Source organism: Schistocerca cancellata, chromosome 6 (assembly GCF_023864275.1).
Source record: "Schistocerca cancellata isolate TAMUIC-IGC-003103 chromosome 6, iqSchCanc2.1, whole genome shotgun sequence".
Classification (NCBI taxonomy): Eukaryota; Metazoa; Arthropoda; class Insecta; order Orthoptera; family Acrididae; genus Schistocerca; species Schistocerca cancellata.
The window spans coordinates 146,140,892-146,166,836 of record NC_064631.1 but is presented as its reverse complement, the minus strand read 5'-3'; the positions used below and the strand labels follow the sequence as shown (position 1 = coordinate 146,166,836).

The window sequence follows — 25,945 nt, the reverse complement described above, 5'->3', positions numbered from 1 at the left end:
GTAGTAAAAAAATTTTCTCTCTCTCAGTTAAATGATCAGATAGCTCTGAAATTCCGTGTTAGAGACATATGATACTAATGTGTAAAACTGAATGAGCAAATACCATATTAGCTAGGGCTCCTAGCGCTTGCCACACGCTTAGTACACAAAGTAAGCATACTCCCATGAGGGTTAACTCAATTATGCCCTCAGATGATGAAATATATCACTAAAAACCTTCACTGTATCACTGTAATTCAAGAATCTTTCTAAAAATGTCCCAAGTACAAAAATTAATCATTCAAATGTGTGTCCTTTAGTGCTCAACTGTGTGTCTTGCTATAAGATAATTTCTTTCATTCCTTAATGGTAAAAAAAAAGTCCCAAGTGTCATAGTTATGGTCGACTGTAAGAAAAGTTCTGTAGAAGTCAATGTAGTTACCTTGTCATAAACAAAGGTGAAATGCTATGCGTATAGATATCATAGTTATTATGTAAATTACCATGACCAAGAAAGTACTGTACTGCAACGTATTGTTATGTTACAATAAAGATTGTCTCATTGTAGCTATACCACAAAAGTTACTGCTAAAACATGTTTTAGTTTCCAGAAGAATGTAGAAAAATTGTGCAGAAATAAAACAGATAATAATGTAAACAGTGTCACTCATTAGTAGCGTCGTGATAATAACTTCCAACAACGAGTCCAACTAGCCACAGACTGCACACAGCGCAGTCAGCGATTTTAATACAGAGCGCTACGTCGCGTTACCAACATAAAAATCTAAACAGCCTACTTACAACATGTCATCACTTCCATAACAAAGATGTGGCACCAAACTAGTTTCGGCATGAACTCTTTATGTTCTTAGCTTAACCGCATGATTGTGGTCAGAGATTCTAGCAGCCGTTAGAACAATCTTGTTCTCCATTCCAGCACATTCATGATTACAAGGCGTACTTGAACGACACTCTACATAGACGACGGAACTGACTAACAGTAAGATGTACAGATGGGTACCGATCATGGTCTCAGGGCCTAACACCTCTGAACTGCTTTCAATGATGGAACCTAAAGGACAGAGTAGATGGAGGCTAAAAATAGTGAGTGCGCTTCAAGAAGGCATTGAATGGTCATGAAAAGTGATTATATCGCTCACAACGACAGCTGTAGTTTTTTCAGAACTTGAGCGCTGTTGACGTTGTTTTGTTGCTGATGGTCGTTTCGAGTACCTACGGTGATCCAACAACGTCGCAGTAATGGTAACCATACTGCATTTTCTCTAAAAGTTTTGATTGTTAATGAGTGACTAAATGTTTGGAATCCTCTTTGGACGTCATGAAACATCGAAGAAATTTACTACTGAGAAATAAAAAATTTACAACAAACAATATTTTATAGTTGGAAGGAAATAATTTATTGTCACCACATCGGCCACTAAAGAAAACATATACAAAATAAGAATTACACAAAATTGCTCAGAGAAAAACAGGGCGTGAAAGACGGTTGAGAGCAAACGGTGAGGTAGCCTAGACTACTTCCTCTGGACTAGTTTCAGCTTTATTCCGGCAGTGGGTGTCAGAACGCCGCTCATTGAAGTGAACTGAAGAGGCACGACGGTCTCTTCACAACGGCGAACTTCGTACTTGGACATCATGTACGCCAGACCAGTCTTAGTCTGAAGAAGACCCAGTCGCATTCCTGGAAGACAAACGTGTCCAGTCACATGAGTAACATTGCGGGATCGTGTAACATCATTTGTAACTAATATTCACACCTATTGTCAAGGGTTGGGATTAATTGCTAAAGAAAACAAAGTGAGGAGAAGCGAGGCGATTATAAAATTATGAGAAGTACTAGGACGAAACACATTTATATAAGAAAATTATCAGTACAGGTATCAAACTAATGGTGAAAATACAGGACGCATCGTAATTAATAGCATAAACGCATACAGTTGAAAGTACACGATACTAGAAGCAAAAAAGTCTCAGTAAATATAGGGTCGAAAATGCATACGTCAAGAGCTACGAGCAATTCTTCATCTTCGCTACTGTGAAGCAAATCTCTTCTACTGCAAGCTCTATGCTTTTCACATTTTGGGAAGTAGCAGTATGGACCAAAAAAAGAAAAAAAATTCCAGTATACTTTTGCTCTAAAATGCGTACCTTAAAAGTTATGAGCAATTGTTCATTAGAAGAGTTGTGGTCAAAATAGCGAAGATGAGCACATTTACTCCATTAATTATGATACACCCTGTATAAATAAAGTGAAATGAAATTAGTCTCCACGGAAAGATCCAGATGTTAATAAAGGAGCAACTTTTACATCTGAGTGTAGCACGTGTATCCAACGCCTTCAGTTATTCGTGGGATATATTCCCGATTTTGTCCTTCCCTACAGTTTTCCCCTCTACGATTCCCGCTAGTACCATGGCAATTATTCTTCGACGCCATAACGCATCTCCTACCATCCTGTCCCTTTTTCTTGTCATTGTTTTCTACTTGTACATCTCCTCGCCGATTCCACGGAGAACTGTCTCATTTCATTCGTTATCAGTTCACCTACTTTTCACACAGTTCTATAACAGCACACCTTAAACTCTTCGAGTTTCGTGTTTTCCTGTTTTCCCACAGTCCATGACACCCTGCCATACAATAGTGTAATGTAAAAGCAGCCTTGGAAATTTGTTATTCATATTAAGGCCGATATTTGGTGCTGTTAGACTTCTTTACACCTCTAACGCCTTCCTTACCTGTGGTAACATGCTTTTCATGTCCTCCTTGTTTCGTCTGTCATGTGTATATTTTGGTCCCAAGCTAGCAGAATTTCTTCGTCTACTACGTCTTCCCCCAGTTATGATGTAAAGTTTATAACTAATTTCATTTCTGCTATTCTTCATTACTTTCGTCTTTCTGCAGTTTACTCTCACTACATATTCTGCACTCATTAGACTGTTCATTCTGTTCAACAGGTCCTGCAATTCTCTCTCACTTTCATTGAGAATAGCGAAGTCATCAGTGAATCATATCACTGATATCTTCTTCCTCCGAATTTTAATTTCATCCCTGCACCTATAGAATTCGAATACTTCGCTCTTGGTCTGTCGTTCTTATTTATCTCTCTTGATTCTTGTACGTTTTGTACATTATCTACTTTCACCTCTACCTTACATCTATTTTCCTACGAATTTCAAACATCCTGCACCATTTTACGTTGTCAGTAGGTTTTCTAGCTCGACATATTCTGTGAACGTGTCTTGATTTTTCTTACGTCTGCTTCCGTTACCAAGCGCAACGCAAGACCTACCCCTCTGGTGCTTTTACCATTCCTGAAGCCAAACAGATTGTTATCTATCACATCCTCAATTTTCTTTTCGATTCTTCCCAGGGGACTTCAGCTAGAAGTACGCGGATTGCGTCCGCAGAGCCCCGAGCTGAGCCTGGTATTGCTTCCACTTGCTTGTGTCAGGCTCCTTTCACCTTCCCTGTCGGCCTCCCTTGGCCAACTCTTGCTTTTTCGACCCCAGCGGTACTAGGTTTCGAGGCTCGACGGTGTTGTTCCAGTTTTCTTATTCCTACTTCTAACCCAACTCCAGAGGGGAACCCACCCCTTAAGCAAAGCCAGCAATCCTGTAAGATGTGAGGGCAACACCGCAGGTTGGACGAGAGGCCACCACCCTCTCTTCGTAAAAAATTAAACATGATTTCAAGCCTCGTAACATTACTGATAAAAGTAGACGACTCCAGCGGCAAAGAAACGGAATACGATTTGGAACGCGGAATGTAAGGAGTCTGTACAAGACAGAAGCTGCAGTCAGTGATGTCAAAGAAATTCAGAGGTACTGTAAGTAGGCTGTTTATGTTTTCTTATTGGCAACATTACGTAGCGCTCTGTATGAAAATCACTGGCTGTGCTGTGTGCAGTCTGTGGCTAGTTTGCATTGTTGTCTGCCATTGTAGTGTTGGGCAGCTGGATGTGAACAGCGCGTAGCGTTGCGCAGTTGGAGGTGAGCCGCCAGCAGTGGTGGATGTGGGGAGAGAAATGGCGGAGTTTTGAAATTTGTAAAAATGGATGTCATGAACTGCTGTATATATTATGACTTTTGATGAATATTAAGGTAAATACATTGTTTGTTCTCTATTAAAATCTTTCATTTGCTAACTATGCCTACTAGTAGTTAGTGCCTTTCGTAGTTTGAATCTGTTATTTAGCTGGCAGTAGTGGCGCTCGCTGTTTTGCTGTAGCTCGAGTAACGAAGATTTTTGTGAGGTAAGTGATTTGTGAAAGGTATAGGTTAATGTTAGCCAGGACCATTCTTCTGTCCGGATTTTTGAAAGTCAGATTGTGTTGCGCTAGGGGGCTATGTAAGTAGGCTGTTTATGTTTTCTTATTGGCAACGTTACGTAGCGCTCTGTATGAAAATCACTGGCTGTGCTGTGTGCAGTCTGTGGCTAGTTTGCATTGTTGTCTGCCATTGTAGTGTTGGGCAGCTGGATGTGAACAGCGCGTAGCGTTGCGCAGTTGGAGGTGAGCCGCCAGCAGTGGTGGATGTGGGGAGAGAAATGGCGGAGTTTTGAAATTTGTAAAAATGGATGTCATGAGCTGCTGTATATATTATGACTTTTGATGAATATTAAGGTAAATACATTGTTTGTTCTCTATTAAAATCTTTCATTTGCTAACTATGCCTACTAGTAGTTAGTGCCTTTCGTAGTTTGAATCTGTTATTTAGCTGGCAGTAGTGGCGCTCGCTGTTTTGCTGTAGCTCGAGTAACGAAGATTTTTGTGAGGTAAGTGATTTGTGAAAGGTATAGGTTAATGTTAGTCAGGGCCATTCTTTTGTACGGATTTTTGAAAGTCAGATTGCGTTGCGCTAAAAATATTGTATGTCAGTTTAAGCACAGTCGTGTATAATTGTTCTAAGGGGACGTTTCAGTACGAACTAGACCTAGTTGCACTGCACGAAATCTGGTGCGAGGATGCTGACAGCGTTGATGTTGAAAACTGTACTATTTTGTATGGAGCCTGTGAACGACGTCATCTGTTAGGCACTGGTTTCTGCGTCAATAAAACTTTGGCCACTAATGTTTCAGAGTTCGTAACAGTGGACGTAAAGCGTATTAAGGCGGCTTTTGTGAACTGTCATGCTCCCACGGAGGAGAGCGAAAGTGAAGTGAAAGATAAGTTCTATGCACAGCTAGAGACAGTGATGGACGCTATACCAAATGTACACATGAGGATCTTCCTTGGTGATAGGAGTGGCAAGACTGGGAAAGAACAAATATTCAAAGACACAACAGGAAGGCACGATTTAAGCAATGATAATGCGGTGAGGTTCATCAGCTTCGCTACATCATCAGGGTTGTTCATCCCCAGCACAAACTTCCAGCGGGAAAACATGCATAAGGGAACCTGGGTATCACCAGATGGGAGAACTATAGATCAAATAGACCATGTTGCCATTGATCTCATAGCCAAGAGATGGGTGTTAGACGTTAAGACAGCTCGGGTTGCCAAGAGTGGGAGTGATCATTTCCTGGTCAGAGACCTTTTAAACGTGCAGTGTGAAGGAAGAACGGGGCCTAAGTTAAAAAGAGTTGAAAAGTACCATGTGGAGAAACTAAAAGATGAAGCAACGACGACGAATACCAGATGCAACGTTGTAATCGCTTTGACGCACTCGGTAAAATGGACGCGAATCAGGACCTTGAACTAATGTGGGGAAACATCCAGAGCTCAGTTAGGGATACGGAAAAGGAAACACTTATGGGAAACACAGTGGATAGGAAGATCTGGTTTGGAAAGGAATGTGCAGATGCCCTGGAGAGGAGGAAGGAAACCAGGAGCAAGTGGCTGAAGGGGGCATATCTGGCACAGGCCAAAGCACAATTTGAGGACGTCCGAAAGACTACACAAGCAACTCTGAGAACAGCAAATACATAAGAGGAAATACATAAGGGATATCATCATTGAAGCAGAAACACACTTCAGAGGGACTAGGGAAATGTTTCTAAAGGTGAAGTACCTCTACAAACGTCACCCGGCCAAGCAGAAGTTTGCCAAAGATTATCAAGATAAGATCCTGACGAACGATAACGATAGAGCTGAGAGATGGAAAGAGTACTTTAGACAGCTGCTAAATTGTGATGAACCCGAACTGCAGTTTGATTTCCAGTACCCAAGTACAGCCGAAGCATATTATCCGCCACCTAGCCTGGATGAGATAAAAACCAGAGTCAGAGACCTTGAGCAGGATAAGTGTACAGGTGAAGATGGAATACAGGCTGAAATGATCCTTTCAGGAGGAGAGAAACTTGCAGAGAGAATACACCGACTGATACAGGCAATATGGGCCAAAGAAGAACTACCAGGAGAATGGAAAACAGCTCCGATTAGTCCAGTACATAAGAAGTGCACCAAACTGAAATGTGACAACTATTGAGGAATCGCCCTGCTTAACGTCTACTACAATATCCTGTCCAATTGCCTCATACATAGAATTCAGCCAGTGGCAGAATCGGTGATGGGAAGTACCAGGGAGGTTTCCGGCCAGGACGGTCAACGGTAGATCACATCTTCAGTCTCCGGCAGCTCACTGAGAAACTGGGTGAACATGGTAAAGATTTGCATATTTTATTCGTTGATTTTAAGAAGGCCTATGATTGCATGCATCGCAAGAGCCTGCTCAGTTGTTATAGGGAGTTTGGCATCGCAGAGAAACTCATCAATCTGATAAAAATCTGTCTGAGCGAAACACGTGCAAAGGTGAAGATGGGAAATTGCGCAACTGAGGAATTTGAAATTGTGACTGGACTCAGGCAAGGAGATGGGTTGTCCCCTGCCCTGTTCAACTTTGCCCTCGCGAAGATCGTACGCGAGACCTTCCAAGAGAACTAAGGGATTGAAATCGAAGGAAAGAGACTGGCATACTTAGCCTATGCAGACGACATCTGTTTACTCTCTAGGTCTGAAGTGGAGTTGGAGCAAATGACCAAAGCACTAAAGGAGACTGCCAGCAGATCTGGGTCAAGCATAAACGAAGCCTCGTTATGACGCGTGGCCAAAGTCAGACTGCTGGTCATCTACAATCACTGCAGGTGGGAGACTAGTCCTAAAGGAAAGTGCATGAATTCAAATACCTAGGGGTACTTCTCACTGAGAACTCGTCATGTGGAACAGAGATCAATGCCAGAATACAAGCAGGAAACCGATCTTACCACAGCCTAGCACAACTGCTTCGGTCCAAATATCTCTCCAGACAGTTCAAGATCGAGCCCGTTGTTCTACGTGGCTGTGAGACATGGAGTATCCGGAAACAGGACTTCCATAAGCTCCTCGTTTTTGAGAGAAAAGTGCTTCGGAAGATCTTCGGTCCGGTTCTGGATGCAGTCACAGGGGGATGGAGGATCAGATACAACCAAGAGCTTCAGGAACTATACCAGCAGCCCAACATAGCAGGAACTGTCAAAGCCAAACAAAAACTGTGGGCCGGCCATGTGGCCTAGATGGAAGATCCCAGATGGCCTCTGAAGCTCCTGGATTTCACACCTACAGGGAAGAGACCCCCAGGGAGACCCAAAAAGCGTTGGAGGGATGGCCTCCATGAAGATTTAAACCAAGCATCAATAGATGCGGACGGATGGTAGATAGCAGCAATGGACAAAATATAGTGGAGGAGGAAACTTGTAGAAGCGTGCGGTCCACTGGGCCTGATCACGTAGAAGAAGAATATTCTTCTGTATATTGCTCTTGTCTGCATGAGGTGTTAACTGGTTGTGCGATATTTCCCGCACACATCCGCCCTTCCTAACTTCGGGGTTGTGCGCATTATATTTTTGCGCAAGTTTGATGATACTTCCTGGGCTGATAAATTCTACAAGTCAACGCGAATAGTTGTTTCGTTGCTACTTCCTCCAGTTATTTTAGAAATTCCGAAAAAAAAAATGTTGTCTATGCCTTTTGCCTTATTTGATAGTAGGACTTCCAAAACTCTGTTAAACTCTGAATCTACTATTGGGTCCCTTAGTCTTTCATATCGATATCAATTTCTTCTTAAATCAGACTGCATTCCTCACCTTCCCCTATGTGGCCCTTCATTGTATTGTTTCCATTAACTGCGCTCTTCCTTGCGTTTAACAGTGGAATTCCTCTTGGAGTCTTAACCTAGGCACGATCAAGTTTAATTTCACTCAAGGTCGTTTTGACTTCTCACTATACTAAATCAGTCCTTCCGATGCCCATTTCTGTTTCGGTTCTTCGCATTTTTCCTGCAGCCCTTTCGCCTTATCCTTCACGCACTTTCTATTTATTTCATTCCTACGTGAGTTACATTGTTGTCAATTAGTTGATTTCTTTTGTTACCGAAGGTTTCTTCGCAGTTATCTTCTTTGTAGCAAAATTCGTCTGTGCATGTCGTGTGATTACCCTTTTTAGCGATCCATTCCTCTTCGACTGAACTGCCTTTTGTGGTTTCCGTTCGCGCAGTACCTAGAGCCGTATACCACTTCATGAAAACTTCGTCATCCCACAGTATATCAGTATTCCACTTCTTTCCACATTGATTCTACCAGATGACTCTCTTGAACTTCAAGGTCGGTTAAAAAAAGATGTACACACATTATCGTAAACATTTAGCATAAAATGTCAGTTGCACTCAGAGTAAGAGTGTGAGGACTTACCTATACAGTTCCTGGGTCCCTCGCCGAAGGGCATGTATACGTATGGGTGTCTCGCCGCTTTCTGCTCTTCTGAGAACCTCTCGGGGTCGAAGCGTTGGGGTTCTGGGTAATACTCGGGGTCGTGGTGGATGGCGTAAACCGGAACGACCACAATCTTTCCTTTCTCAATAAGAGGTCCACCATCGGGAAGCTGGAAGTCGCGTGTGCATTTTCGGTCAATGAGGCCAACCGGTGGATATTTCCTCATAGTCTCTGTGGAACGAAATGAACATGTTTAAAAAATGAAATAACTAACAGTGGTTATAAAACTGCAGTTTTCAAGACTACCAGAATAAAGGCAGCGAAAGGTTATTTAAAACTTTTGCAGGAACCAGACAACAGTTATAAGAGTCGAGGGGCACGAAAGGGAACCAGTGACTTAGAAAGGAGAATGACAAGGTTGTAGCCTATCTCCGATGTCATTAAATCTGTACATTGAGCAAGAGGTAAAATTTAGAGAAGGAATTAAAGTCCAGGAAGGAAAATAAAAGCTTTGAGATCTGCCGATGATATTATAATTTTATCAGAGACAGCAAAGGACTTGGAAGAGCGTTTGAACTGAATGGACAGTGTCATGAAAGGACGATGTAAAACAAACGTCAACAAAAGTAAAACAAGGGTAAAGGACTGTAGCCGAATTAAATTAGGTGATACTGAGAGAATTAAATTAGGAAACGAGACACTTAAAGTAGTAGATGAGTCCTACTAGGTGGGCAACAAAACAACTGATGATGCCGGAAGTAGAGAGGATATAAAATGTAGACTGGCAATGTCCAGAGAAGCGTCTCTGAAGAAGATAATTTTTTTAACGTCGTATATAGAGCTCAGTGTCAGGAAGTCTTTTCTGAAAGTACTTGTATGGAGTGTACCTACATATGGAAGTGAAACATGTACGATAAACAGTACAGATAATCAGAGAATAGAAGCTTTTGAAATGTGATACTGCAGAAAAATGCTGAAGATTAGATGGCTGCATAACGTAACAAAAGAAGAGGTACTGAATAGAATTGGCGACAAAAGTAAGCTGTGGCACAACGTGACACATTCTGAGGCATCAAGAGATCATCAGTTGAGTACTGGAGGGAAGCGTGGGGGGTAAAAATCCTAGAGGGAGACCAAGAGTTGATTACGATAAGCCGATTCAGAAGGAAGCAGATTGCAGTAGTTATTCGGAGCTAAATATGCTGGCATAGGATAGTTTGCGTCACTTGCTCTGCTAAAATCAAATCGAAGTTTCATATTAAATCTCCTAGTGTCTTTCGCTTGGTAGCATTGTATTTTTCTATTTAGATGTATATAAAACATCGGATGAAGAATCAACAGATTCAGTCCAAGGTTGACTCCTTGCAGTTAGAAAAGGGCGTTGGGTTCCGAAGTAATGTAATTCGTTCATGAGATTCTAAGTATTCAGGATGAAAGGCAGAGGTAAACCGAAATGTTGAGACTTAGCCGCGTTTACTGTATCGAGTAAACTGTCGAAATCAATGTTTCCAAGGAGCTTTTACTAATTTATTACTGCAGCTTGTCTAACGACCGCTTCTACTCGCATTGTTTAGTCATACTGTTTAAACTGCTCCAAACTCTTTCATGTGCTTGGTTGTGATGAAACACGTTATCCTCTTTTTTTCTTGTTTCATGTTGCTTTAATAATCCACCTCCGCGCTGTTCTTTTTTTTAATATTGAACAAAATTAGAGCATTAGCATATGCCTAAGAAAACACAAAAAACATTTGAACTCTTTAAATTTTGGTAATAGCTGTTCTAGACTGTATAGCTGTGGGGTGCTGGACATTGCTACAAACTGTTAATCTTTGTTCTAGAGGCTCAGGGTAATGTCATCATCAGCTGATGAACTAACGCTTGTTCACCGCACGCAGAACGCACTCCGGCTCCTGTGGAAACCGATATAATTTTGAAACAGGTTTCGAAAAGTCAGCAGTACTTTATAAACGCGGGAAGTGGCTACCGGAACTCACAGGTTCGAGGTAACGTGTCGTTAGCCACAGCGTGTTCGTCACGTTTTTTCTTAATACTTATTCTAACAAGTTTATTCGACTATATAACTTCTGGTTTACAGGAAACATTAATGTCTCACTGATATAAAGCAGTTCCGAAAACGAATACTTGGTCAAATGGTCTAGGACGGAAGAGCAAATTCCATGGTTTTTAGACTGGATAACAGAATCTACGAACAGTCTATATCAAGCTTCCCGAAGTATATTCAACTTTACCCCTCCAGAGATTGTCCCTAATACTGCCCCACCACGCTCGGCGCGCTTCAGGTTCGTAATTCAGTGATGCGCTACCGGCCTCACTTACAGTGATCAGGGAACAGTCTTGCATATTCCGCTATAATCTGCAACTATAAAGTGCGCGTCATTTATGTTGGCGGCCGTGTTTAGGTTCGTTCTGCGCATCTGACGTCACAAAAACAGTCAGCCAATGAACAGAGAACGACGTTGCCACATCTCGACTGCAGTGCAGAGCATGGACGAGTGTCTTCAGTTTTAGAAACGTTCAGTCATAAATAAAGTAATAGAACAAAAGCAATGTCTTGATAGCAGACATTCTTTTATAGAAAGTTTGGAAAAAGCATTCTTTATACCAATTGCTTCATATTTTATTAATTAATTAAACCAAACAAGCAATAAGACTCCTCATTCATGCGATAGCAAGGAAAGGCGTTTGTATCACTCTCACGAACCGCTTTTTCGCAATAAAGAACAGCGGTAATTGTTTATTTCCTATTGTACTTCGACGAAGGGTGAGTAATTCATAATCATACCAACAGTGTTTGCCAGTATTTTGCGTGACGTGCTATAGTTCTCATGGCATCATATATTCAGACGAGGTGCGTTAGCGTAACGGTTAAGGTGTTGAGCTGCTATGCGAAAGGTTATGAGTTCTAACCTTGTGCGGTGGCTAATACTTTCATTATTTAAAAACAATATCGAGGTGCCTTACTTCCCGAATTATATTCGTTTTAATACAATTTTTTGAAATTTCTAGTGCTTTTGTCTCTTCATTAACCCTTTCGCTGCTGCAGACACGTGCTCGCCGCATTCCGCACTCTGCGCGATTTTGTCATCACTGCACTGCTCGCCTGTGCAGACACATGGTGTTCCCACTGCTTTGACACACTTATCATTCGGTTTCACAAAAACTATTTGGCCTAAAAATTTGATTTTTACACGTCTTCTTGACTGATACCTTCCCCCCATAAATGACTTAATTTTGTTTCGATGTTCAACGCAGTTATTATGCAGCATTAAATGTAGTAAACCATTGCACGAAATTTTGAATAGTTTGCAGAGGTAGAAGTCCATAGCGTATACTTTCCGTATGGTCGATTTTAGTTGCCACAATGTTGAGAATGAAATGTGGACAAGATACCTGAATTTCATATAAAATTTACTGTATAACAATAGCTCATTTAATTTAAGTACGACGTAGGTGTCGTATGTAATATTGAGAAATATTCCGTCTTTCGCGACTGTAATAAAAGTATTATTTACACCGGACGCGTTTGGCTTTATTTTAAAGCACTTCAATCAAGGAAAGGTATGGCACATACACAATGGTACTCATGTTCTCTTTCTTGTTTTTGTTCCACAGTTGCAGTTTTACCAATTATACTGAAATATATTCCTCTTCTGCAACTGTAATAAGGGGCTTATTTAGACCAGACGCGTTTCTCTCTTTTGAAGCATCTTCAGTGGACAGTATTTTGTCTCCTCCATTGCCAAGTCACCTTTCGTAGTTTTGTGCTGCGGTAACACAATATTCAACGTTTGTGTTGGCAGATCAGTGTTTTAGCAAATAAATGATGTTTGTGTGTGCCACACACAAAAATTATATTTGACATAGCTCAGAGCACTTCACTGATAGACGGTATATTCAAGTCCTAATGTTTTTGAAAGTCCACAGTTTTGTTTAATGTATTTTGTCTACTTCCTTTTGATTGATTGAAGTACTTTAAAATAAAGCCAAACGTGCTCAGTGTAAATAAAACTTTTGTTACAGTCGCGAAAGACGGGGTTATTTCTTAATATTACATACGACACCTATGTCGTACTTAAATGAGATATTGTTATACAGTAAATTTTATATGAAATTTAGGTATCTTGTCCACATTTCGTTCTCAATATTGTGGCAACTAAAATCGACAATACGGAAAGTATACGCTATGGACTTCTACCTCTGCAAACTCTTCAAAATTTCGTGCAATGTTTTACTACATTTAATGCTGCATAATAACTGCGTTGAACATCGAAACAAAATTAAGTCATTAATGGGGGGAAGGTATCAGTCAAGAAGATGTGTAAAAATCTAATTTTTGGGCCAAATAGTTCTTGTGGAATCGATTGATAAGAGTGTCAAAGCAGTCGGAACACGATGTGTCTGCACAGGAGAGCAGTGCAGTGACAAAATCGCGCACAGCGCGGAATGCAGGGAGCACGTCTTTGTAGCATCGTAAGAGTTAATGCGGCCGTGGTGGCTTTACTTCATGAACTGCGCGCTCCCCCCTAAACGTAAGCTTGCAAACTATCCTATACTATGGCGCTGCTTCTATTGGCGCGTGCGTCGTGTGCAACTGGCAACGCAGCAATCTCCCGCGTCTGGGCAGGCATGCGCGAACCGCCAAGATAAAAGAATTGAACTATAGTAGTTGATAAGGGACGCTTACACTCACGGCACAGTAAAATCAATGTGTTTTCATGCAGCAAATGACGTGTCTACTCGAAACGTGGCGACCCTTCGTTGACATATTCTAAAAAACAGTGCGGATATTGGTCAGACATTGATGTACGACTGTCCAGAAAAAAATATGTTGTACTCATTGGTGAAGCTAAGAACAAATTAGTCAAATAAATAGAGGTAGGGCTGTGAGATCATGAAGTTTCCTGTCCTGTTGATTAATTTTTTTGCATTGTTTTTAAAAAATAATTAGTATTTTTGTGAGAAAGTAATGTGTGCTGACGGAGCGTGGCGCAAATAGCGTGTAGGCAGACCATGTGTGTACTAATGATACACTCACACGAGAAGAATAATCGACAAAAGTCGCAAGAAGGTGTACGATTCTTGACCGACGTTCACTTGTTTCAGGTAGCTACCTACCTTACCCGAACAGACAATGCTGTGTGCACTGGCATTGTCGTCTCCATTAGTGTGTCGTCAACTCCATGTGTCACTACTGTTTTCGTATAGAAAAGCAAACGACATTCCAAACTCGCTGCCATCTGCCAACGTAGTCAGACTAGAATGGCAGCCAGGGAAAGTTGTCAGTGTTGGTCGAATGCCTTAGAACAGCGTCGTTTCGACTAGCCCCCATCAAGCAATAGCTGCTTGTGTTCCAAAGAGTACGCGAATAGTAAAAAAAATTGGCCAGGTACTCGCGCGCTAAGGGTTCCGTACGAAATTAATTATGTATTCAGACCGTTTTTCCGTTCCGGGAATCACGAATCTCGATCATTTTTTCCCGTTATCGCAATTGATACTGGCAAGGCATTGGTCCCAGGCATTCCAAGACTTTCGAGAATGTTTTAATTTCCATAATACAAATGTGACATGCAGGAGGCAGACAACTATTATAATAATAATCAATATTTCTACACTCAGGCTGATTGGATCGCAATGTAACTGTCAAACATCGGTTAAGGAATGACTTTATTGCTCATATGACCAGTTTCGGAATTTATCCACCAGCAAATATTCAGGAGTGATTGCTGCACGTAGGTATGGCGTTTCAAGCTGCATGTGAAACAAATATTCGCAGACTAGTCTGCGAATATGCGATTTCAGTCTTTCTCGGCGTATTCCACTGATGAATTCTTCTCGGGTTATCAGCCGAGTGGTGGCGTCGTCTTGTTGCAACGTTTCGCCAGAAGATGATGAGTATGAAACTCATTGAAACGTTGCGACAAGACGACGCCACCACTCGGCTGATAACCCGAGAAGAATTCATTAGTTTGCGAATGTTTGACTTTCACCCTTGCGATCCAGTCAGCCTGAATGCGGAACTGCCGATTGTTTTGCAAGTTTGGAGTAGGATAACCAATGACAAAAGAAATATTTTTATGTGATATTATTAACCCTTTATTTGGCAGTGTTGCTCTCAAGCAACATCATATTTACGTTGACGTTATGAGACAACAAATACTTCCCAGTGCCTTTTACTAGCATTATTGCCTCCAGGCAACGTTCCTTTACACACTACGAATGCCAGTTGTTGTAATACTTTAAGGTTTTCCACACGAGATGCCAGTTTGTGCAGTGGTGTTACAGAGATCTCCTCGTGTGAGCAACAGGGGTGCCTTATTTCGGTTCTGAAAGAGTGGATTTCAATAAATTGGCAGTAATCTTAGCAGATTTTCTTCAAGAAATACCCAGAGCTGAGTTTACAGCAGAAATCTTTCAATCTAATATTGTTTTGAATTACGTAAATAGTCTAAAACATTTATGTTGCCTGTGAGCAACATTGACCATAGTTGGGACATGTGCCATTAGTGTATTACATATGCTTACGGCGCATATCCAAAACAATAAAATCGTGACACTTGCAAGCTCATTTCGTGGTGTCCAACCACTCTCAACAGTAAAATGATGGGACAGCAATGAAAAAAGAAGAATTGATGTGCCCTATCCCAGTATTGTACGTCAGTACAACAAGCATATGGCAGGAGTTGATCTTGCTGGAATGCTGATAGAGCTCTACAGAGTACCAATGAAAAATAGGTGTTGGTACATGAGATTGTTTGGATTTATGCTAGATCTGAGTGTTGTAAATGCCTGGCTGATATTTCGAAGAGAATCGCTGGACAAGAAGACCTCACTGAAGTCATTCAGGGCAGATATTGCCAATGGTTTGATGTTTTCAGGGGAAAGGGAAGTAGGAAGGCCCTCAATAGACATAACACCACCACAAAAGAAGAGGAGGAAGCCAACAGCTCCGACTGTTACACAAGATGCCCGATTTGATAATATGGAGCATTGGCCTGTATACGGTCCCAAAGGTCGTTGTCGTTATTGCCCATCGGATTTTCTACAGTCATGTGTTCAAAATGCAATCTAGTATCGTGCTTCGTTCCAAAGAGGAACTGTTTCCAAAAATTCCATTGCAAGAAGAACTAGAAGGGAAAATGAAACAGTTCTATTACACGGCAGGAATGCATAAATGTGTTTATAAATTAAATTATTCACTTACAGGAAACCTTTTGCTTGAGGTTATTGGCAAACACTTTTTTTCTACAATACGTATAAATGTGGTCTACTGCTGGCAACGTTGCTAGTAAGCAACATTTCATAATTTTCATAATTTTTGTCAAAAATTTCTAAAACTGACTGAATTGTATTTCTTTAAGCATAATAAATAAATATAAGCACGGAAAAAAATTTTGTTTTTATTTTCACCATTTGCCAAATAAAGGGTTATAAATTAACCATTTTCGGATTTTTTCCTTTATTTGCATTGTAAAGCCTTGCTTCTTGGCAACTTTCTTGAGTGTGGGACAATGGAAAGTACCGTGCAGGTTTTGATGGGTGAGTTCGCGCGGACATAAATGGTCGTACTTTTGTTTCGCATTGACTTCGGAACTTACATTTATTACGCTGCCAAGTGACTATAGACCTTGGTATGTTAAATAAATTTCAACATGATACGTCTCCACCTTTCTGAGAAGAAGTGGGCTTAACAGATGGATGATAGACAGACAGCAAATACCAAAAGACTTTTAAGTTTGATATAATTACTAATGCTCAGTTTTCGGATTCTTTCCTTCACTTGTACGGTGAAACCTCTTGTTTCTTGCCAAATTTCATGATTCTACATCAAGAGGAAGTACTCTACAGGTTTTGATGGGTGAGTTTGCGGGTATCAAAACACGTGACGGAAACGGCCATATCTTTTAACTGCATTGACTTAGAAACTTAACATTTTTACACCAGCAAAGGACCATAGACCTCAGTATGTGACATAAATCTCAACTTGATTCGCTATCCGCTTTTGCATCCACCTCCGTATATTTTCAATTGTTGCGGTCTCTTGCAGCTTTGCAAATATTTTTCTTCACTCCATAATAGCCGGCAACTATATTGCACGAAATCTGAGCACGTACCTGTTGACCAAGAATGCGCAACTCCCAATCCCCTATATAGGCTTTTCTACTGCGGAAGTGCTTGACTTCATGCAGTTTATAGTACACTAGCACCTTTGCAATTCACATACTCAGGAGTTGCTTACCACACATCAGTCGCTCGTCATTGTTCCATTCCCTACGCATTTCCCTACAGACATTCCGAATCGCGACTTCAGTTCTTATTCACTTCAAGTATACCAACTGTATGTTATCAGAAGCGCGAATCCTTTCACATATACACTCCTGGAAATGGAAAAAAGAACACATTGACACCGGTGTGTCAGACCCACCATACTTGCTCCGGACACTGCGAGAGGGCTGTACAAGCAATGATCACACGCACGGCACAACGGACACACCAGGAACCGCGGTGTTGGCCGTCGAATGGCGCTAGCAGCGCAGCATTTGTGCACCGCCGCCGTCAGTGTCAGCCAGTTTGCCGTGGCATACGGAGCTCCATCGCAGTCTTTAACACTGGTAGCATGCCGCGACAGCGTGGACGTGAACCGTATGTGCAGTTGACGGACTTTGAGCGAGGGCGTATAGTGGGCATGCGGGAGGCCGGGTGGACGTACCGCCGAATTGCTCAACACGTGGGGCGTGAGGTCTCCACAGTACATCGATGTTGTCGCCAGTGGTCGGCGGAAGGTGCACGTGCCCGTCGACCTGGACCGGACCGCAGCGACGCACGGATGCACGCCAAGACCGTAGGATCCTACGCAGTGCCGCAGGGGACCGCACCGCCACTTCCCAGCAAATTAGGGACACTGTTGCTCCTGGGGTATCGGCGAGGACCATTCGCAACCGTCTCCATGAAGCTGGGCTACGGTCCCGCACACCGTTAGGCCGTCTTCCGCTCACGCCCCAACATCGTGCAGCCCGCCTCCAGTGGTGTCGCGACAGGCGTGAATGGAGGGACGAATGGAGACGTGTCGTCTTCAGCGATGAGAGTCGCTTCTGCCTTGGTGCCAATGATGGTCGTATGCGTGTTTGGCGCCGTGCAGGTGAGCGCCACAATCAGGACTGCATACGACCGAGGCACACAGGGCCAACACCCGGCATCATGGTGTGGGGAGCGATCTCCTACACTGGCCGTACACCACTGGTGATCGTCGAGGGGACACTGAATAGTGCACGGTACATCCAAACCGTCATCGAACCCATCGTTCTACCATTCCTAGACCGGCAAGGGAACTTGCTGTTCCAACAGGACAATGCGCGTCCGCATGTATCCCGTGCCACCCAATGTGCTCTAGAAGGTGTAAGTCAACTACCCTGGCCAGCAAGATCTCCGGATCTGTCCCCCATTGAGCATGTTTGGGACTGGATGAAGCGTCGTCTCACGCGGTCTGCACGTCCAGCACGAACGCTGGTCCAACTGAGGCGCCAGGTGGAAATGGCATGGCAAGCCGTTCCACAGGACTACATCCAGCATCTCTACGATCGTCTCCATGGGAGAATAGCAGCCTGCATTGCTGCGAAAGGTGGATATACACTGTACTAGTGCCGACATTGTGCATGCTCTGTTGCCTGTGTCTATGTGCCTGTGGTTCTGTCAGTGTGATCATGTGATGTATCTGACCCCAGGAATGTGTCAATAAAGTTTCCCCTTCCTGGGACAATGAATTCACGGTGTTCTTATTTCAATTTCCAGGAGTGTATATGTCCTAACTTGCTCCTGTCCATTAGCTATATCATTACTTACGTGCTTGACCTTTTTTTATCTCAGCCCTAGTTCTATGAAAGTTAATCGGCTTTATCTCTTGTTCTTCCTCAAATTTTTCAGTATCCTATTCTTTTTCGTGATCTTTATCCCATATCTTCATGGAGTCAGCGTGTTAATTTTTTTGGATCTGGCAGTGTTACTGGTAAAAGGTGGCCACCCACCGTTCTTTTCGTGACAGAATTTGGCACCAATTCCGAAAGCGTGCGAATACTTTCTAAAAGTTTGCGCATCGTGTAAGTGAAGTGGTGCAAAGGTACCAGACCGAATGCGGGAAACGGGCTAAAACCCAAATCCGTGCTGCCCGACACTTTGGCCTTCATGGTGAACCCGCGGGGTGGATTCGATCCGCGACCGTCACACCTCCCCGAATCCCAGAAGCACAGTGCTAACGCGCGCAGTTATCAGGGCAGGTTCCATCAAGTTGCATTGGACTTGTGAGTAAATAAATTCTGATCCTTGCATTGTATGAAAGTATTACATGTTAGGTTTCGTCTACACTAAAGCTGGAAGAAATCAAAACCAAATTCAGAGGAATGACAAGTCAGAGAATCATCTCCTACAGCATGCCAACGCTAAGATGAAGACTAATCAAGAACTGGTCTTCAAATTCTTTGTTATTAAATTTGAAAGACAGCAGGACGGAATGCTTAAAAGCTATCGACCGTTCACCAGTCGCTCCGCAAATTCTGAAAAATGTTCAAATGTGTGTGAATTCCGAAGGGACAAAACTGCTGAGGTCATTGGTCCCTAGACTTACACACTACTTAAACTAACTTATGCTAAGAACATCACACACACCCATGCCAGAGGGAGGACTCGAACCTCCGACGGGAGGGACTGCGCAATCCTCGCATTGCGCCTATAACCGAGCGGCCACTCCGCGCCGCCGTAAATATTCAATCCAGACGCTAGCACCGTGGACAGTCACTCTTCGGATAAGCCTCACAGTAAGCTTGCGACACAGCAGAGATCTCACAATCCTTGTCTATTTATATTTCAGAAGTCGAACTGGTATTACCTTTCATTGACATGGATCATCTTCATTGAACTTATCTTCAATAACGGCTATACGAGCAAAATCTTTGTTACAGGGATAACTTACATTTGGCGTCCTCGCCTAAGGTAAGTACTGGAACTACTTCGTCAGTCTGTCGTGGAGCGACGCTTATCTGAGTTTCTCTGTTTCATTTCTAAATTTTTGATGATGCCATATAGAAATACTGATACTAAATACATGACAGGGAAAAAAGTGAGACTTTTTTCACAAAAATCCTGAAGGACGTCCATGTAACGAACCTCCAGGGCCAGTGTGCGGTAGCGTGCTCGCTTCCCACGCCCGGGTTCCCGGGTTCGATTCCCGGCGGGGTCAGGGATCTTCTCTGCCTCGTGATGGCTGGGTGTTGTGTGCTGTCCTTAGGTTAGTTAGGTTTAAGTAGTTCTAAGTTCTAGGGGACTGATGACCATAGCTGTTAAGTCCCATAGTGCTCAGAGCCAGGGCCAGTGCTCAAACTCGGACAGATAGCTTTTTCTGGCAACGTAAACCCTACTTATCTCATCCCGTATAGACAAGGTCTAGGTTTATGTGCAGATATACTGCGAAGTTAAACATTTGCTTACAATACAGTGTGAGATATTAATGTTGGACAGCTCTGTATCATCTTTTACGGCTTCCGAATAGAAGTTGTCTGTGTGGTAGTGAAAAGAGGGCAGTCACTTTAGTCATGTTGGTGTGCGAAATATGAGCCTGTGGAAACTCACCTGCGACGACCTTGTCCAGATATTTCATCCCGACAAGAGCCTCGTACGTAAACTGGCCTCCGTGCTCTTTCAGCGTCGCGTCCACCTCCTCATGCAGTCGCTTCTGTATGTCTTGATTGAGAGCCAACTCATAGAGCGCGAAACTCGTGACAGTCGAGGACGTCTCGAAGCCTCCAGCGTAGAACAGGATTGACTGTGCTGCCACGTCGTCCATCGTAAACTCTGTGAACGGAATTTGCGTCGTCAGTACAATTCTTTGACGTGATTATAATGAGTTCATATTACTAACTTCGCGCCTTAAGATCGCAATTACGAGTTGATCCGGAGGATGACTAATGCTTCTTCAGATGCTAGATAGGTTAGCCAGCATCAAAGCAGCTAGACGTCCCATGCAGACGGTCTGAGCAGCTGGTCACTCAGGGTAACCTGCAATTAAGACTTAATTTGCAAGTGTAAATGTTTCTTCTTGGCAGATATTTCATTTTAATATATAGAGATTATTTATACCCTAAAATACAGCTGTTATCAGATGGTACTTGACATCTGCGATTGCGTCTCAAAGCGCTGTCGCACTGCAATCAGTGCTCCAGAGCGGCAGTTTATCTGTTTGAGACACGTCTGGCATAATCGATAATTCTAGAAAACATTTTGTTTCTTGCCGTACGATATGCAGCATGATTTTAGAACATATATTGTGTTCGAACATTATGAATTGCCTGGAAGAAAACGGTCTATTGACACACAGTCAACATGGGTTTAGAAAACATCGTTCCTGTGAAACACAACTAGCTCTTTATTCATATGAAGTGTTGAGTGCTATTGACAAGGGATTTCAGATCGATTCCGTATTTCTGGATTTCCGGAAGGCTCGTAGTGAAATTGCGCGCTTGCGGAGTATAGTCTCAGTTATGTGACTGGATTTGTGATTTCCTTTCAGAGAGGTCACAGTTCGTAGTAACTGAGGGAAAGTCGTCGAGCAAAACAGAAGTGATTTCTGTCGTGCCCAAGGTGGTATTATAGGCCCTTTGCTGTTTCTTATCTTTATTAGACAATCTGAGAAGCCGTCTTAGGTTGTCTGCAGATGACGCTGACGTTTAGCAACTAATAAAGTCATCAGAAGATCAAAACAAACTGCAAAACGATTTAGAAAAGATATCTGAATGGTGCGAAAAGTGGCAGTTGACCCTAAATAACGAAAAGTTTGAGGTCATCCACATGAGTGCTAAAAGGAACTCGTTAAACTTCGGTTACACGATAAATCGGTCTAATCTAAAAGCCGTAAAATCAACTAAATACCTAGGTATTACAATTACGAACAACTTAAATTGGAACGAACACATAGAAAATGTTGTGGGGAAGGCTAACCAGAGATTGCGTTTTATTAGCAGGACTCTTAGAAAATGTAACAGACCTACTAAGGAGATTGCCTACACTACGCTTGTCCGTCCTCTTTTAGAATACTGCTGCGCGGTGTGGGATCCTTACCATATAGGACTGACGGAGTACATCGAAAAAGTTTAAAGAAAGGCAGCACGTTTTGTATTATCGCGAAATATGGGAGAGTGTGCCACAGAAATGATACAGGATTTGGGCTGGAAATCATTAAAAGAAAGGCGTTTTTCGTTGCGACGGAAACTTCTCACGAAATTCCAGTCACCAACTTTCTCCTCCGAATGCGAAAATACTTTGTTGACACCGACCTACATAGGGAGGAACGATCACCACGATAAAATAAGGGACATCAGAGCTCGTACAAAAATATATAGCTGTTCATTCTTCTCGCGTGCTATACGAGATTGGAATAATAGAGAATTGCGAAGGTGGTTCGATGAACCTTCTGCCAGGCACTTGAATGTGATTTGCAGAGTATCCATATAGATGTAGATGGATGTAGATACAACGTCAGAATCGAAAACAATTTTTTTCCTTTCTTTGGAAGCCATCTTCGTATCACCTTTCACTATTCATTTCTTGTTGATTTCGGTTGTTACCTTCTCTTAATGTAGCACTACAAAAGATAGCCTACATCTTGCAAACTTCGGACTGAATGTAGATCTTCTCTGCTGGCCTTAATTAGCAATGGGCTGCCTAAAAAGACTTATGAAATGAATAACTGTGCATTTGTTTAGTAGAGAGTGAATCCAGTCTACATCTACTTAAGTACTCCACCAGCCACTGTACAGTGCATGGTCGAGGATACAGCATACCATTATTGTCAGTTTTCTTTTCTATTAGACTCACGTCTTGAGCAAGGGAAAAATGAGTCTCGTATGCGTCCGTACACACCCTGATGTTTCTTGTCATTATCTTATGATCCCTATGCGACTTATGCGTTGGTGGCAGCAAAATGCTCGAACAGTCATCTTTGAATACATTTTCTCTAAATTTACCCAACAGGTTTTTGCGATTACTAAGTCGTTTTTCTTCCAGGATTTCTATTTAAGTTCGCCGAGTATTTCTGTTACACTTCAATATCTCCTGCAACGCCAACTTGCGACGCTGCGAGCGCGTCTCTGCATTCCATGTCTCTTCTCATGTCCAGTTGATTGTCGTTGTTGTGGTCTGTTTTGATGCAGCTCTCCATGCTACTGTACCCTGTGCAAGCTTCTTCATCTCCCAGTACCTACTGCGACCTACATCCTTCTGAATCTGTTTAGCGTATTCATCTCTTGGTCTCCCTCTATGACCTTTACCCTCCACGCTGCCCTCCAATACTAAACTGGTGATCCCTTGATGCCTCAGAATATGCCCTGCCAATCGATCCCTTCTTCTAGTCAAGTTGTGCCACAAATTTCTCTTCTCCCCAATTCTATTCAATACCTCCTCATTAGTTAGGTGATCTACCCATCTAATTTTCACCATTCTTCTGTAGCACCACATTTCGAAAACTTCTATTCTCTTCTTGTCTAAACTATTTATCGTCCACGTTTCACTTCCATACATGGCTACACTCCATACAAATACTTTCAGAAACGACTTCCTGACATTTAAATCTATACTCGATGTTAACAAATTTCTCTTCTCCAGAAACGCTTTCCTTGCCGTTGCCAGTCTACATTTTATATCCTCTCTACTTCGACCAGCATCAGTTATTTTGCTCGCCAAATAGCAAAACTCATTTACTGCTTTAAGCGTCTCATTTCCTAATCTAATTCCCTCAGCATCATCCGATTTAATTCGACTACATTCCATTATCCTCGTTTTGCTTTTGTTGATGTTCATCTTATATCCTCCTTTCAAGACACTGTCCATTCCGTTCAGCTGCTCTTCCAGGTCGTTGCTGTCTGTGAGAGAATTACAATGTTATCGTCGAACCTCAAAGTTTTTATTTTTTCTCCGTCGATTTTCAAATTCCACTTGATAAGGACCCCAAATTCTCGAACTGTATTCTAGAACTGGCCACAGTAGCGTTTTGTATGCCATTTCCTAAACACATGCACCAGTCCCTCCCAAAGCCCTTCCAACAAATTCAATTCTTCCACAGTATTTTGATTTTACATGATCGCCCCACTTCCTATCGTTTCTTAGTATTACCTTTAAATACACTCTACAACAAAACAAAACAAAAAGACGAACTTATCTGCAAGGGACTGAGCTCGGTATGTGTGATGTACATGTACAGACAATCAAATGATTATAGTTTCAGGAGAATTGGATGACACATTCAGGAGTAGCTGCTTCACAAATTGGGAAAATCAGTAACGCATAGGTCGATGCCTGGCACTTATACAAGGAGTTATTCGCCTTGGCAGTGATTGACAGAATTATTGGTTTCCTACTGAGGGTACCGTGCCAAATTCTGTCCAACTGGCACTTCCGATCAACAAAATCCCGAGTTGGTTGGAAGGCCCTGCCCATAACGCTCCTAACGTTCTCAGTTGGGGACAGATGCGGCGACCATGCAGTCCAAGCTAGCGTTTGGCAAGCAGTAGAAACACTCGTTGTGTGCAGGCGGCCATTATCTTACTGCAATGGAAGTCCAGGATGGCTTACATGAAGGGCAACATACTGTATCGTCGACGTACCGCTAACCTGTAAGGGTGCAACATATGATAGCTAAGCGGACCTTCTATGAAAAGAGATGGCACCCCAGCCATCACTCATGGTTGTCGGGCTGTATAGCGGCCGACAGTCGGGTTGGTACTCCAGCTCTGTCCGGGGCGTCTCCAGACACGTGTTCAGCCTAAAATCTCAAATTGTCTTCAGTGAAGAAACCCGCTTCGAGTTTAGCCCTGATGACCAATGAAGAAATGTCGGGATACGGCCAAGACCGCGGTGGGATACCAACATGGATGTCGCCCGCCATACAGGTCTCGAAACGAGGAGTGATATTCTGGGGTGGCATTACTTTTCATAGCAGGTACCCTTACAGCACAGCGTTACGTAGACGATTTTCTACGCCCCGTTTTGATGTCCTTCATGGCAAGCCATCTTGGGCTTAATTTCGGCTAGATAATGCACGCCCGCAGAAGGCGAGAGTCTCAATGTCTCTACTGCTTGTCGTTGTGCTTGCCAAACCCTGCCTTGACCAGCAAGATTGCCGGATCACTCCCCAGTTGAGGAAGTTTGGAGCATTACGGTAAGGACCCTCCAATCGTGCTGGGACTTCGACGATCTGGACGCGGCAATTGCAACAGAATTTGGCACAATATCTTTCAGGAGAACATCCAATAACTCTGTGAATCAATGTGAAGCAGAATAACTGCTTGCATAAGGGCCAGAGGTGGACCAACGGTTTGTTGACTTGCTCAGTTTGTGAAGCTCCTTCTCTTGAATAAATTATCAATTTTTTAAAACTATGAGCATTTGTTTGTGTAAACATGTACATCATATGTACAGATTTCTGTCACATTTTGATAATTTCTTCGTGGTGCGTCCTTTTTGTTTTTTGTTTTAGAGTCTACTTACATGACGTGAAGTGCTCAAGATACGCAGCACTGATTTTGTAACGAGAAAATATACTGCTGTTCTATCTGTTTATAGTCATTCTCTTACATTTATATACGTTACACCATTCTTTACACCAAGTGACAATTTTGTCCGAGTCTTTCTGCAATTCCTTACGACCGTCCGACGATGATACTTTGTTGACCCTTTTTGATAAATCGTTTGTACACGTACACTACATGCCATTAAAATTGCTACACCAAGAAGACATGCAGATAATAAATGGGTATTCATTGGAAAATATATTATACTAGAACCAACATGTGATTACATCTTCACGCAATTTGCGTGCATAGGCCTTGAGAAATCAGTACCCATAACAACCACCCCTGGCCGTAATAACGGCCTTGATACGCCTGGGCATTGAGTCAAACAGAGCTTTGATGGCGTGTACAAATACAGCTGCCCATGAAGCTTCAACATGATACCACAGTTCATCAAGAGTAGTGCCTGGAGTATTGTGACGAGCCAGTTTCTCGCCACCATTGACCAGACGTTTTAATTGGTGAGAGATCTGGAGAATGGGCTGGCCAGAGCAGCAATCGAACATTTTCTGTATCCAGAAAGGCCCGTATAGGACCTGCATCATGCGGTCGTGCATTATCCTGCTGAAATGTAGGGTTTCACAGGGATCGTATGAAGGGTAGGGCCACGGGTCATAACACATCTGAAATGTAGC

At 42.7% G+C, this 25,945-nt stretch overlaps 1 protein-coding gene across 1 annotated transcript in view; it reads right to left on the bottom strand.

The window, feature by feature from the left end:
- Nucleotides 1-1,514: 1,514 nt before the first annotated feature.
- The window catches only part of LOC126088205 (cytochrome P450 6k1-like), an 82,534-nt gene continuing 58,103 nt past the window's right edge, over nt 1,515-25,945 (bottom strand). Inside the window, exons 6-8 of the mRNA XM_049906331.1 lie at nt 20,320-20,541; nt 8,662-8,913; nt 1,515-1,681 (exon numbers count right to left, since the gene is read on the bottom strand). Of these exons, the coding sequence (XP_049762288.1) occupies nt 1,515-1,681; nt 8,662-8,913; nt 20,320-20,541 (641 nt within the window). The remainder of the gene's footprint in view (nt 1,682-8,661; nt 8,914-20,319; nt 20,542-25,945) is intronic.